This window comes from Phacochoerus africanus, chromosome 9 (assembly GCF_016906955.1).
Source record: "Phacochoerus africanus isolate WHEZ1 chromosome 9, ROS_Pafr_v1, whole genome shotgun sequence".
NCBI classification, from domain to species: Eukaryota; Metazoa; Chordata; class Mammalia; order Artiodactyla; family Suidae; genus Phacochoerus; species Phacochoerus africanus.
Window position 1 is genome coordinate 113,159,762 of NC_062552.1, and position 12,409 is coordinate 113,172,170.

The 12,409-nt window shown below is 40.4% G+C and overlaps 1 protein-coding gene across 1 annotated transcript in view; it reads right to left on the bottom strand.

Moving 5' to 3' along the window:
- The window catches only part of EML5 (EMAP like 5), a 197,929-nt gene that overhangs the window by 5,528 nt on the left and 179,992 nt on the right, over positions 1-12,409 (bottom strand). The window contains exons 32-39 of the mRNA XM_047797659.1: positions 11,042-11,215; positions 10,092-10,300; positions 7,310-7,467; positions 4,912-5,026; positions 2,757-2,945; positions 2,147-2,319; positions 538-700; positions 122-225 (exon numbers count right to left, since the gene is read on the bottom strand). Of these exons, the coding sequence (XP_047653615.1) occupies positions 122-225; positions 538-700; positions 2,147-2,319; positions 2,757-2,945; positions 4,912-5,026; positions 7,310-7,467; positions 10,092-10,300; positions 11,042-11,215 (1,285 nt within the window). The remainder of the gene's footprint in view (positions 1-121; positions 226-537; positions 701-2,146; positions 2,320-2,756; positions 2,946-4,911; positions 5,027-7,309; positions 7,468-10,091; positions 10,301-11,041; positions 11,216-12,409) is intronic.

Here is a 12,409-nt window from a genome sequence, read left to right on the forward strand (position 1 = left end):
AAGATGTAACAAAAAGCTTAACAATTACTACTCCCTAGTGGAATGGCTCTACTGTTAAGAAACAGATTTTCCAATTTTCCTAACCTTCAGTCCTTCCCTTGTGAGTGTATGAAATATTTACCTAGTCCACGTAGCCCAAGTAATTCTGTCAATGGCAGTCTGATCCATAAGATGTTTTCCTGAAGGCACTTCATAGACATGCCGTTTATAGCAACCAGTGGAGACCTTTCATAATATTAAAGTGGGACAAGAATTCCATTATGTGAGAGAAAATCCAGTAGGAGTTACAGTATGTTGGCAAAATGTTACTTGATTTACATTGCTAGCATTATTGAGAATGTAAAAGATGACGTCAAAAATCTAAGAGCAAAAAATGAAAAGGACAGGTAATAGGATAGTAAAGGATTTATGCAGAAACAGCGACCGGTCATAAAAGGCAAGAGTTCAGAAGCTCTGGAACTGGGGAATTTTAAAAGCATTCACTAATGTAAGGGCAGAACTCTTCTTGTGGCTTGGTGTATAGTGTTGGTACTGTACCTGGAGATGCCTGCTATCTGCAGAGAAGTCCATTTGAATGACAAAGCTTGGGATGTCTTTGCAGTAGCTGATTCTATTAAGGGTGGGGCCCAATGTTAGGTCATAAAAATCCACTGAGTTCTCACTAGAACCCACTGCCAGAAACCGGGAATCTGGACTAAATCTGAACATATTACAAAAGATTACATGTAAAAGATGCATTAGACCACATGAATAGTATAAACATTGAAGACCAGAGACTTCCTTTTCAGCTCTCGAAAATAAGTACTTGAGATAAATATGTGATATGGCCTCAGAGATTTACCTAATAGGCACAACTGATTTTTATATTTGCGTAATACCAATAGTATATTTGTCTGTGATGCACGGAACAAAAGGCTTTATATTTTACTTCAATGTTAAATCATTTCTGTATTTTTATCTCCTAATTTAAAAAAAATTTCTGTTTTTAAAAAGCCACTGACAATCACATATTTACTAAGTTATATAATCCATTAAGACAGGGTCCTTTCATCTGGAAAGACTGTCTTAGCAGAGGACACAGACCAGCTCAACTCATGCTGGGTTATTAAATGAAGTTTGGAAGAAGTTATTTTTAAGACAATAAAGTACTATTTGCCATATCAATAAATTAAAAAGTACTGTTTGCCTGGTGATCACGAGAAGCAGTTTGGGACCGATCAGTTTTTTGAAAATGTTCCATGAGTCTTGCTAATGTACCTTTGGGACACTGGAGGGCAAAAGGGAAGCCACGGTTACTGTTTATACACTGAAATTTGAGGAGACTTTCATTTGTAAAAAGAGTTTTACTGTGAGAAGAGTGCAAGGTTTTGGCAGACCTGGATTCATTAATCTATTCTGAGCACATGGAAGTGCTCAACAAGTGGTAGCCACTGTTAAAATAAGCTTAAGCACTGAAAAATAAAGGCCCAAGAAAAGTTTTAATCAATTCAGATTCTAGGGCATAGATGTTCAATGACTATGGATTAAACGAACTACATTATTTAGTCAAGATTAAAAGAAGTAAGAGATGGAGTTCCTGTTGTGACGCGGAGGAAACGAATCTGACTAGGAACCACGAGGTTGCGGGTCCGATCCCTGGCTCAGTGGGTTAAGGACCTGGCATTGCCGTGAGCTGTGGTGTAGGTCATAGATGCGGCTCGGATCCCGAGTTGCTGTGGCTGTGGCACAGGCCGGCAGCTGTAGCTCTGATTCCATCCCTAGCACCTCCATATGCCGAGGGTGCAGCCCTAAAAAGCAAATAAATAAATAAATGAAAGAAGAGAAATTTGGGGTTATAAATAATTTCCCAGTCTTTTGAAGGGCAGATGGAAGTAACTCTTGGCAGGACACACTTAACTGGGCATGTCCAGTGTGATACTTATTCATCAAACGTCCCCTGAGTACTTGCTGTTACTATACGGCACTGTGGCTGGTGCCCAGCTGACTCATAATTTGGCAAAGAGAAGTAAATAAGTACACAAACAGCTATATTTCAGCACACAACTTATGTGACAAAATGCAATAGGTTCTAAGGGATTTTTTTTTCCAAAAGCAAGCTGGGTCATTTAAGAGTATCCTAAACGTAATATTCCATTTGTTGACTAACCTGATATCATGGATTGCACATCGTCTATCTCTCTTCTTTCCCCATATTTTCAGAGAGCTCACAAGTAAAATAATAAATTCTCCATTTTTCATTCCAATAGCCACCATGTCCCCTTCAGGGCTGTAACACACAGTACGAGCAGCATGTCCCAAATTCACTTTGTTCAACATCTTCTGCATTAGAAGAACCAAAAGAGTCATAGAGAACTACATTAAGTAGAGTACTTACAAAGTAAGGCAATTTCTCCCCCAAATTCTGAACACAATTCTGAGATAGTTCTTTTAAGTACTAGCAGTTTAGGACTTTGCTTTTTAAAAATTGTAGCATCTTAGGACTTCCCTTTGTAGCTCAGCAGTAACGAACCCGACCAGTATCCATGAGGATGTGGGTTCGATCCACGGCCTCGCTCAGTGGGTTAAGGATCTGGCGTTGCCATGGGCTGGGTTGTGGGTCACAGACGTGGCTCTGATCCCACATGGCTGTGGTGGTAGTGTAGGCTGGCAACTGTAGCTCAGATTTGACCTGTAGCCTGGGAACATCCATATGCCGCAGGTGCGGCCCTAAAAAGACCAAAAAAAAAAAAGTGACATCTTAAAAAAGTTGTACCTACTTTATCAGCAATGTCCCAGAGTCTCACTGTCCCATCTTCTGCAGCAGAAAGGAAAAAATCCCTGGAAGGATGCGCTGCTAGTCCCCATATAGGTCCATCCACATGAGCGTTAACTACAATATTGCATGCTGCATTTTTCTCTCCAACTTCAATTATTTCAGCATTCCTTGTTCCTACTAGTATCTTGCCCTGAAACACAAGTGGGACCAATAAATTTAATGGAATATAACAGTTGCTTTTAATAAGAACAACCCTATTGACCTAGGCAACTTACAAGAAGTACACAGATCTTCCTCGACTTAGGACGGGATTGCATCTGATAAGCCCATCATAAGTTGAAAACATAAGTCAAAAGTGCATGTAATGCACCTAACATCAAACACGACAGCTTAGCCTGGCCTACCTCAAACATGCTCAGGACACTCACCTGAGCCTACAGCTGGGTAAAATCATTGAACACAAAGCCTGTTTTATAATAAAGTGTTGAGTATCTCATGTTGTTTATTGAATACTACCCTTAAAGTGAAAAGCAGAGTGGCTGTAAGTGAACTGACTGCTGATCCCTGTGCTGCCAACTGGGACCTGAGCTGCCCAATGTCACGAGAGAGGACTGTACCACACACCACTAGCCGGGGAAAGATCAAAATTCAAAATTCAAAGTACGGTTTCTATGGAGTGTGGATTACTTTTACACCATCTTAAAACTGAAAATTTTCAAGGATGGTCTGGATATTTGGTTTGTCCCCAGTTACTGGCATGAAGCTTCTAAAGCCCTTGGAACTGCCTAAGTGATAAGCAAAAGAGAGGTGTCTTTGTTAGCTAAGGTGACTCTTGGACCTCACTAAGGTTGCCAGAAGACCCAACCAAGTGATTAGGGGATTGGAACTGGCAGTGATGGGGGAGGGGCTAGAACCTGAATCAATTACCAATAGCCAACTGTTTAATTGATCATGACTACATGATGAAGCCGTCATAAAAACCCAAAAGGTCAGGGCATGGAGAGCTTTCAGGTTGGTGAAAACATGGAGAAACAGGCCAGGTGGTCATGGATGCTCCACACCCCTTTCTGTATGCCTTCCCTGGGCAGTTCTGCATCTGGCTGTTCCTGAGTTATTGTCTTTTACAAGAAACTGGTGATCTAGTGAGTAACGTGTTTCCCTGAGTTCTGTGAGCTACTCTAGAAAGTTAAACCCGAGGAGGAGGTCGTGGGAACCTCTGATTTATAGCAAGTGGACCAGAAGGACAGTAACTGACTAGTGTCTGAAGTCCAAGGAGGGGTTGTTGGAACCTCTGAACTATAGCCGGTCAGAAGCACAGGTAACAACTTGGGGCGGTGACAGGGGCAGTCTCACAGGACTGTACCTTTCACCTGTGGAATCTGGTGCTTTCTCTGGTAGATGCTGTCAGGATTTAGTGGCATTACTGGACACATTGCTAGCATTGGTGTGGGGGAAGTACCTCCCTGCTCTCGACATACATACGTTGGGTTTGGGTCCAAAACCAAAATAATCTTTCAGAGAACTTTTTGCTCTGACTAATCTCGTAATAAGACATTAACTCATGCAGTTTTCTATGACCAGAGGCACGTCTGTGAGAGCACTGGGCCAGGTTGTATGTGAGAGTCCAAGATAAATAAAAGCAAAAGAGAACACATCTGGCCTCTCCAGGCATCAAAGTTCCGACTACGATGCTTTAGATCACAGTGCGTTGGGATATAGGAAGAAAGCATTGGATTTTAGGTAGAAGTAAGTATAAATACAAGTAAGATTAATATTTAACACACAGACTGAGGATAATAACACGTGTTCAATTTATAGATACACTTATTGTGAATGCATACATGGTTGAATTTTTAGAGTAATGTGTTTTTTAAATGAATGGAGATAGCTGCTTTGATCAAAATGAGTCAACTGGCAAAAATTCAACTGTCCACCACAGTTGAATTAGCAGATTCAAGAAAATAAGGCGGTTTAGACACAGTGCTTAGGAAAACAGCTTCCTATCTTTCTGCAGAGAGAGCAGCAGAGAGGAGGCAGAGCAAACCCGCAAGTCCATGGTTAAGTTATTACTCATCAGGTTGCAAAGGGTGAAGGAATCACAGGAGTAACTGTTTCCTATCGTCTGCTGCACTGCAGTGGCGCAGGGAACTTCTTACTTTGCCTCTGCACACAGAACGGACACAGTCTGTGACCTGTCCTGTCTCAAGCTTGAAGGCACGGCATCGCCTTAGCTCCTGATCCCACAGCTTGACTGCTCCTCCTTCTTTTGACCTACGAAAATGACAACCCAAACCGAAAGAAGCAGTTATTATTGGCCATTACAAATAATTTTCATTATAAACAAAAGCTAAATTATAAGCAGAATACTAAGAGAGGCTCCAATCTTTATATTCCTCTAAACTTGCTGTGGCAATTTTAAAATACACAGTATTTGGAGTTGCTGTTGTGGCTCAGCAGGTTAATGGCCTAAAGTTGTCTCTGTGAGGATGTGGGTTTGCTCCCTAGCTTTGCTGGGATAAGGATCCCTGGGTTAATGATCTGGCATTGCTGTAAACTGTGGTGTATGTTGCAGATGCAGCTTGGATCTGTGTTGCAGTGGCTGTGGTTTAGGGTGCAGCTGCAGCTCCAATTTGATCCCTGGCCTGGGAACTTCCATATGCTATAAAAAGGGGGAAAAAAAAGATATACTGTATCTCAAACATTCAGTTTAAGCAAATCGTATTTTATGAAAATTAATTTTTCTGACATGAGCCTAATTTTATTTAGCCCCCCCATACATATATCCTCTCTCATAATACTTTCTTCTTTTTTTTTGGCTTTTCTAGGGCCGCATCCGTGGTACATGGAGGTTCCCAGGCTAGGGGTCTAACTGGAGCAGTAAGCTGCTGGCCTACGCCAGAGCTGCAGCAACACAGGATCCGAGCTGCATCTGCGACCTATACCACAGCTCAGAGCAACGCCGGATCCTTAACCCATTGAGCGAGGCAGGGCTCAAACCCACAACCTCACGGTTTCTAGTCAGATTCATTTCCTCTGCACCACAACGGGAACTCCCTTCTTCTTCTTCTTTTTTTTTTTTTAATGACCATACCCGTGGCATCTGGAAGTTCCCAGGCCAGGGACTGAACATGCACCTCAGCAGCACCCCAAACTGCTGCAGTTGGATTTTTAACCCACTGTGCTACAGCAGAACTCCTGTCATAGCACTTTCTGACTGAGGAAATGTACAAAATGATTCTTAACGTTAAGAGAATAATGTAAATGCAAGGCTACATAACAGGATTACAGATGCTAGGCTACAGAATACATTTTTAGAGCCAAAAGAGCAGCGTATTTCTTTCCAACTGCTATTATTAAATATGCTACTGACACAGTTTAGTAGGTTAGTGGAGTAGGGTGTGCAAGACCAGATGGCAGGTGGGGAACATGAGTGTCAGAGTAATATGCAAAAGGACAAAAGACAGTGCATTTATGGATGTTCTCTTTGAGGAACTGAAAAGTACATTCCTTTATTTTCTGCTAGATGAGCTGCTTGTCTTGGGTGAAAAACCATGCTCCTGCAGCATAATACAGTCTTCCTTTGTGTGAAAGGCAAAAGCTGCTGCACTTGTGTGGGTTCTTTCACTGCTGCATAGGAATCGCTTACTGCTTGGTCACATATATACTCCATTTTAACATGAATACAAATATGCTGTTATGAAATCAATTTTAAGTATCTGGTTTCCATTGGGAGATTTGTAAATCACTCAGAAAAAGGCCTCTCCTCAGACTTAGAGTTTGAGATCTTAATTTTATCTAAGAACTTTGCCTCAAGCAAAAACAAACAAGGCAAAGTTTGTTTCTAGCATCCTCTCATCCTTTTCTAATGCAGCAGTATGAATTTTATACCTTAGTATCCAGTTTGCACAAAAAAGAAAGCAGGCAGTCAAGATGCATCCCGAGTCCAATGGCAAAGAATCTCTCTTATGTCGCCACCTACTACTCAGCAAAGAGACTTTAAGAAAATCAGTTCCTGGAGTTCCTGTCATGGTGCAGTGGTTAACCAATCTGTGAGGTGGTGGGTTCGATCCCTGGCCTTGCTCAGTGGGTTAAGGATCCCACGTTGCCATAAGCTGTGGTGTAGGTCACAGATGCGGCTTGGATCCTGCTTTGCTGTGGTTCTGGCGTAGGCTGGTGGCTATAGCTCCGATTCAACCCCTAGCCTGGGAGCCTCTATATGCCGTGAATGCGGCCCTAAAAAAAGGCAAAAAAAAAAAAAAGAAAAAAGAAAATCAATTCCTAATCTGCAGGATAGCTACCTATCCATACCTCAGAAAAATGACCACTCCAGGTGGTAGAGGTTAGGTTTATCTATAATGTGAAAAAAAAAAAAAAAAAAAAGGAAACTATTTAAGACCAGAAATAAGAATCAAGATAGTGCATAAGAGGCACTGAAGCAGAAGAAACATATGAGGAGGTCAAAGAGCATAGTCTACATCATCGAGAAAGAACCGCAAACAGAGGCATCACAACTCATGAACGTTCAGTAAGACTGTGAAAAGAAAGAGGACTCACGGCCTCTCCTTGCCTCCAGTGACAATAAGTCCGTCTCGAAGGGTGGTGTACATGGCAAACACAGGCCCGTTGTGAGCTCTGGCCACAATTCTACACAATATGTGATCTTTCCACACACAGACATCTCCACTGATGGTACCTGTAAACGTCAAGTTATTCTGAAAAGGAGTGGGGAAGGGGGAGATAAACTCATCAACAGTTCCAATAGAGTTCAAAGAGCAGTTCTCTATGTAAGTGTGAGCCTATGTCACCTTTTTGAATCAAAGATCATGGAGAGGAGTTCCTGTCGGGGCTCGGCGGTTAACGAATCTGACTAGCATCCGTGAGGATGCAGGTTAGATCCCTGGCCTCACTCAGTGGGTTAAGGATCCGGTGCTGCTGTGAGCTGTGGTGTAGGTCACAGACACAGCTCAAATCCTGTATGGCTGTGGCCAGCAGCTGTAGCTCCAATTTGACCCCTAGCCTGGGAACTTCCACATGCCATGGGTGGAGCCCCAAAAAGCAAAAAAAAAAAAAAAAAAAAAAGAAAGAAAAAGAAAAAGAAAAAAAAGAGAGCATGGTGTGGGAAAAACAGTAGACTCAAAGAGTCAGAAAACCTGAACTTGAGGCTTATCTTCATTAGGGCCATTTTCTTTTCTAGGTCTGTTGCTTTTAGCTGGAATAATCTTTGCCAAGACTTTTAGCCTCTATACCAACTTTTTCATGTGTAAAATGAAGGAGTTCAGGCTCTAAGGCCCCTTCTAATTAAAAAATGCTGTAATTCTAGTTTCTGTCATCCCTTTGTATTGCTTCCCTCTAGCTACCCCAGAAATGAAGGTCATTAGAAACTGAGAGTAAAAAAGAGAATAGAAATAGGAAATGAAAACTTTTATTAGGTTTGATGAAATCTTTTGTCTTGGAAAGAAAAACTATTATCTGTATCAAAGTTGTAGTTTTTCAGAAGTTATATAAGAAAACATTTGCCATGATTTCTTAAAATAGTAAAAGTTAATGCATTTCTGCAGTGAATCCAAAATAAGATACATTGTTAAGGTACCAAAAGTTTAAGAATGCTTTAGATCACTTTGAGAACTGCAATCCTGATACAGTTCATTTATGCAAAAACATTTATCAAATCCTGCATCATGTACTGTTTCATTTTAGCTTCAGTTTTAGAGCAATGTGTATAAAATGTTCATCCAAAACAAAATGGAAAAAAAATCAATAGGAAATTTTGGACTATATCAAAAACAAACTGAGACTTTCTGTAATCTTTCCGAGAATACTAGATAGTTTGCATGTTTACTTTCCTTGCAACAATTTAATATTACTTCAAATTGCTCAGCATTTATGCTTATTCTCTATAGCTCACATTTAGAAAACAATGATTGTACTTGCCAAATAGGAGCAGCTTTAATTCATGCCTCATCTGTGACTGGAATGTAAAAACTAATATTTTATTTCCTTTGCTTTTTTTCATAGCCCCTAGCGAACATGTGTTCAAAAAGGCTTAAACTGAACATCAACCCATTTTGTTATGTAACAAAACATTCACACTGATTGTACTATTGTTTTAAACATAAAAAATTAATTATGGCTAAAATTCTTTTTTTTTTTTGTCTTTTTAGGGCCTCACCTGTGGCATATGGAGGTTCCAAAGTCTAGGGGTCCAATTGGAGCTGTAACTGCTGGCCTATGCCACAGCCACAGCAATGCCAGATCTGAGCCGAGCTGAGTCTGTGAACTATACTGCAGCTCACGGCAATGCCGGATCCTTAACCCACTGAGTGAGGCCAGGGATCAAACCTGCATCCTCTTGGATACTAGTCAGATTTGTTTCACTGAGCCACAACAGGAACTCCTACGGCTAAAATTCTAATCTTCAAGTTTATTTTCTATTGGGAATGAGTAACTGAGTAACTAGGGAATTTTATGTGTAAAGAAAGTTAATTTACATGGGCAAGAAACACTTGAATGTGTAGGGTTTTTCTTCTGGAGAAGAATTACTTGCCTTCTACTAAGAATGTCCAAAATATTTAACTCAAGTTTGACAGGGCATAACCAACATTTGCAATGGTCTTTTTCTCAAAAAATGTAAGTGTGCTTTAAGATTCCAGAATTATAATTTTTGTTCTTCAAGTATTACAAACACACATAAACACTTTAGTAAGAAAACTGACTTAGTTTTTTAATGCATCATAGGGTTTAAAAAGTCTGGCCAGGGCAAGGTATTAAAGGAAAGAGATGTGACTTGTAAACCACAAGCCCAGGTGGAATCGGGATGGTGGGGAGGGAACGGCTCTAACGCTCTTTCCAATAAGACCAGGAACTGGGCTTGCCTTTTTCCCCTGAACGAGAGGCACTGGCCCACTTCTGACTACATGACAAGCAGTGAGTTAAGATGAGAGGAAGCAAAGAAAATCCTAAACCAAGTACCACACTGGAAAAGCACATTTCATGATTGATCTTTCTTTTATTCTGACAAATTATTAGGACCTAGGAGATGTAGGGTGACAATTATAAAATTAATAAAGGCTTTTGAGAATAGCAGTGACCCAAGGACTTAAATGTTTCATTATAACCCCTCTCCCTCACGAACTTTCTCTCTCACTCCATCATTTCTCAAGTATCAGAATCTGAAAGATGAAATATATTCATGACCAGGACATACGTAATGATTAGTAGATTATAGTGCCATATAAATAACATTTCTGTAGCTCAACTATCTAAGGCAAGAAAATTCAAAACGGTCCAGTTTGGCTCATTCACAGTTACACTACCACATGCATTTTAAGAGACATACTGCTCCAAATGCGACAGCAAGCATGGTCTGCATCCGGGCATCATCCAGTGTGCTCAGCAGCCCTTTTCTGCTAAGAAGGGTTCTTCCTGCCAGTGTCCAGAACTTCACATGTTTTACTCCCACAGAGACAAAATGGGAATCTGAATCGGGTCGGAATTCTGCCACAAAAATACGTTGGTTGTGACCAGCTCTGCTGGCAATTTTGGCACCTGATAAAAAAGATACAACAAAATTATCTAGGTTAGTGTAAGAACTAAGCTCATTTTTACAGGATCAAAGAGTTACTGAACGTAACATAGTTCAAAAAACAACTGCGCTTAAAAGAGGGCATGTCCCTTACAATGCCACCTAGTAGTCACATGACATACCATTACTAGAGTAGAGGGTCCTTTTTACATATTTTTGCAAGTGATATGTGATTTATGGAGAGCTTCATTATCATTTAAGGGGCACTGTAGACTTTAGAAACTGTGTCTCATTTTTCTATGTAGCTCTATGAATTTCATTTTTTATAATAGTTACATAACTGAGGTAATATTACCCTATTGATCTTCCACTATCACATTATGCTTCATTTCTATTCTTGAGTAAGAGTCTCTATAGCCAACAAAAGAGTAATTAGCAAAGACACTTATATGCATAGTTTTTCCATGAAAGAGCAGTAAATGATTTATAATATTAATAACTTTCATTAATTTATGTTTTGTGACTTTACCATCTCACTGGGGTTTTAAAGTGTAATATACTTACAGTAATAATTGTATACGTGTATTGTGTAGGGCTGTAATGAATAATGGTTTCAATCACCAAATTAACACAAATATTAAACAGAATTCATATGACCCTATTTCTATTTTAATTTTTAAACATTGTAAAGAAAAAAACTAGCACAACATTGTAAATCAACTATACTTTAATAATTTTTAAAAAATTACAAAGAAAAATCCTACCTTCCTGCCATCTCCAAATGGTAATAGTATGTTCTGGGTCTAGTCCCACAGACAGCAAGAGTTTACCTGTAGCACTGAAACTGACTGAACACACTCCCTTTGAATGATAGCATCTTAGTATAGATAAAGTCTGCTTGTTCATTGCATCCCAGATGTGGATAGAAGGTGCTGTAGCTAAATAAAGATAAAATCCAAAAGTTGTAATATACCTATTACAAATGTCTCCATTTCTAAGGCTGACGCATACTCTAGTCTGGAACACGGAAAAACATGAACCAAAGAAAGACTGTACTTAATAAGAAAAAATAGCTCAAACCTAAAACTAAATTAAAAAGAAAAAAAGGAGGGAGTTCCCGTCGTGGCGCAGTGGTTAACGAATCCGACTAGGAACCATGAGGTTGCGGGTTCGATCCCTGCCCTTGCTCAGTGGGTTAAGGATCCGGCGTTGCCGTGAGCTGTGGTGAAGGTTGCAGACGTGGCTCGGATCCCACGTTGCTGTGGCTCTGGCGTAGGCCGGCGGCTGCGGCTCCAATTGGATCCCTAGCCTGGGAACCTCCATATGCCGCAGAAGCGGCCCAAAGAAATAGCAAAAAAAAAAAAAAAAAAGGAAAGGAAAGGAGAAAAATACCGACTACTTTCCTAGGCTATAGTCCAAACTGTACTGTTGAGAAAACAGCATTTAGACAAGCAAATTAGGCAACCACAACTTTTAAACAACTTTTTATTTATTTTTTAATTTTTAAAAATATTTTTAGTCTTTTTGCCATTTCTTGGGCCGCTCCTATGGCACATGGAGGTTCCCAGGCTAGGGGTTGAATCGGAGCTGTAGCCACCGGCCTTCGCCAGAGCCACAGCAAAGGGGGAATCCGAGCCGCATCTGTAACCCACACCACAGCTCACAGCAACGCCTGATCCTTAACCCACTGAGCAAGGTCAGGGATTGAACCCGCAACCTCATGGTTCCTAGTCGGATTCATCAAACACCGAGCCACAATGCGAACTCCCCAAACAACTTTTTAAAAAACAATATTATGTTTTTGATACATGATAAATCTTTATGTAATTATGTGAAGAAAAACAATATAAATGATGAAATACCAAGATATATTTAGTACTTATATGAAGAAGAGATGGAAAGTGAATACAAATTGAGAAACGCAATATGCAGGAAACCATCTGAATAGATCACTAAAGAAATTTTCTTTCTTTTTTTTTTTTGCTTTTTCTAGGGCTGCTCCCATGGCATATGGAGGTTCCCAGGCTAGGGGTCTAATTGGAGCTGTAGCCTCTGGCCTATGCCATAGACACAGCAACGCGGGATCCCAGCTGCATCTGCGACATACACCACAGCTCACAGCAACACTGGAT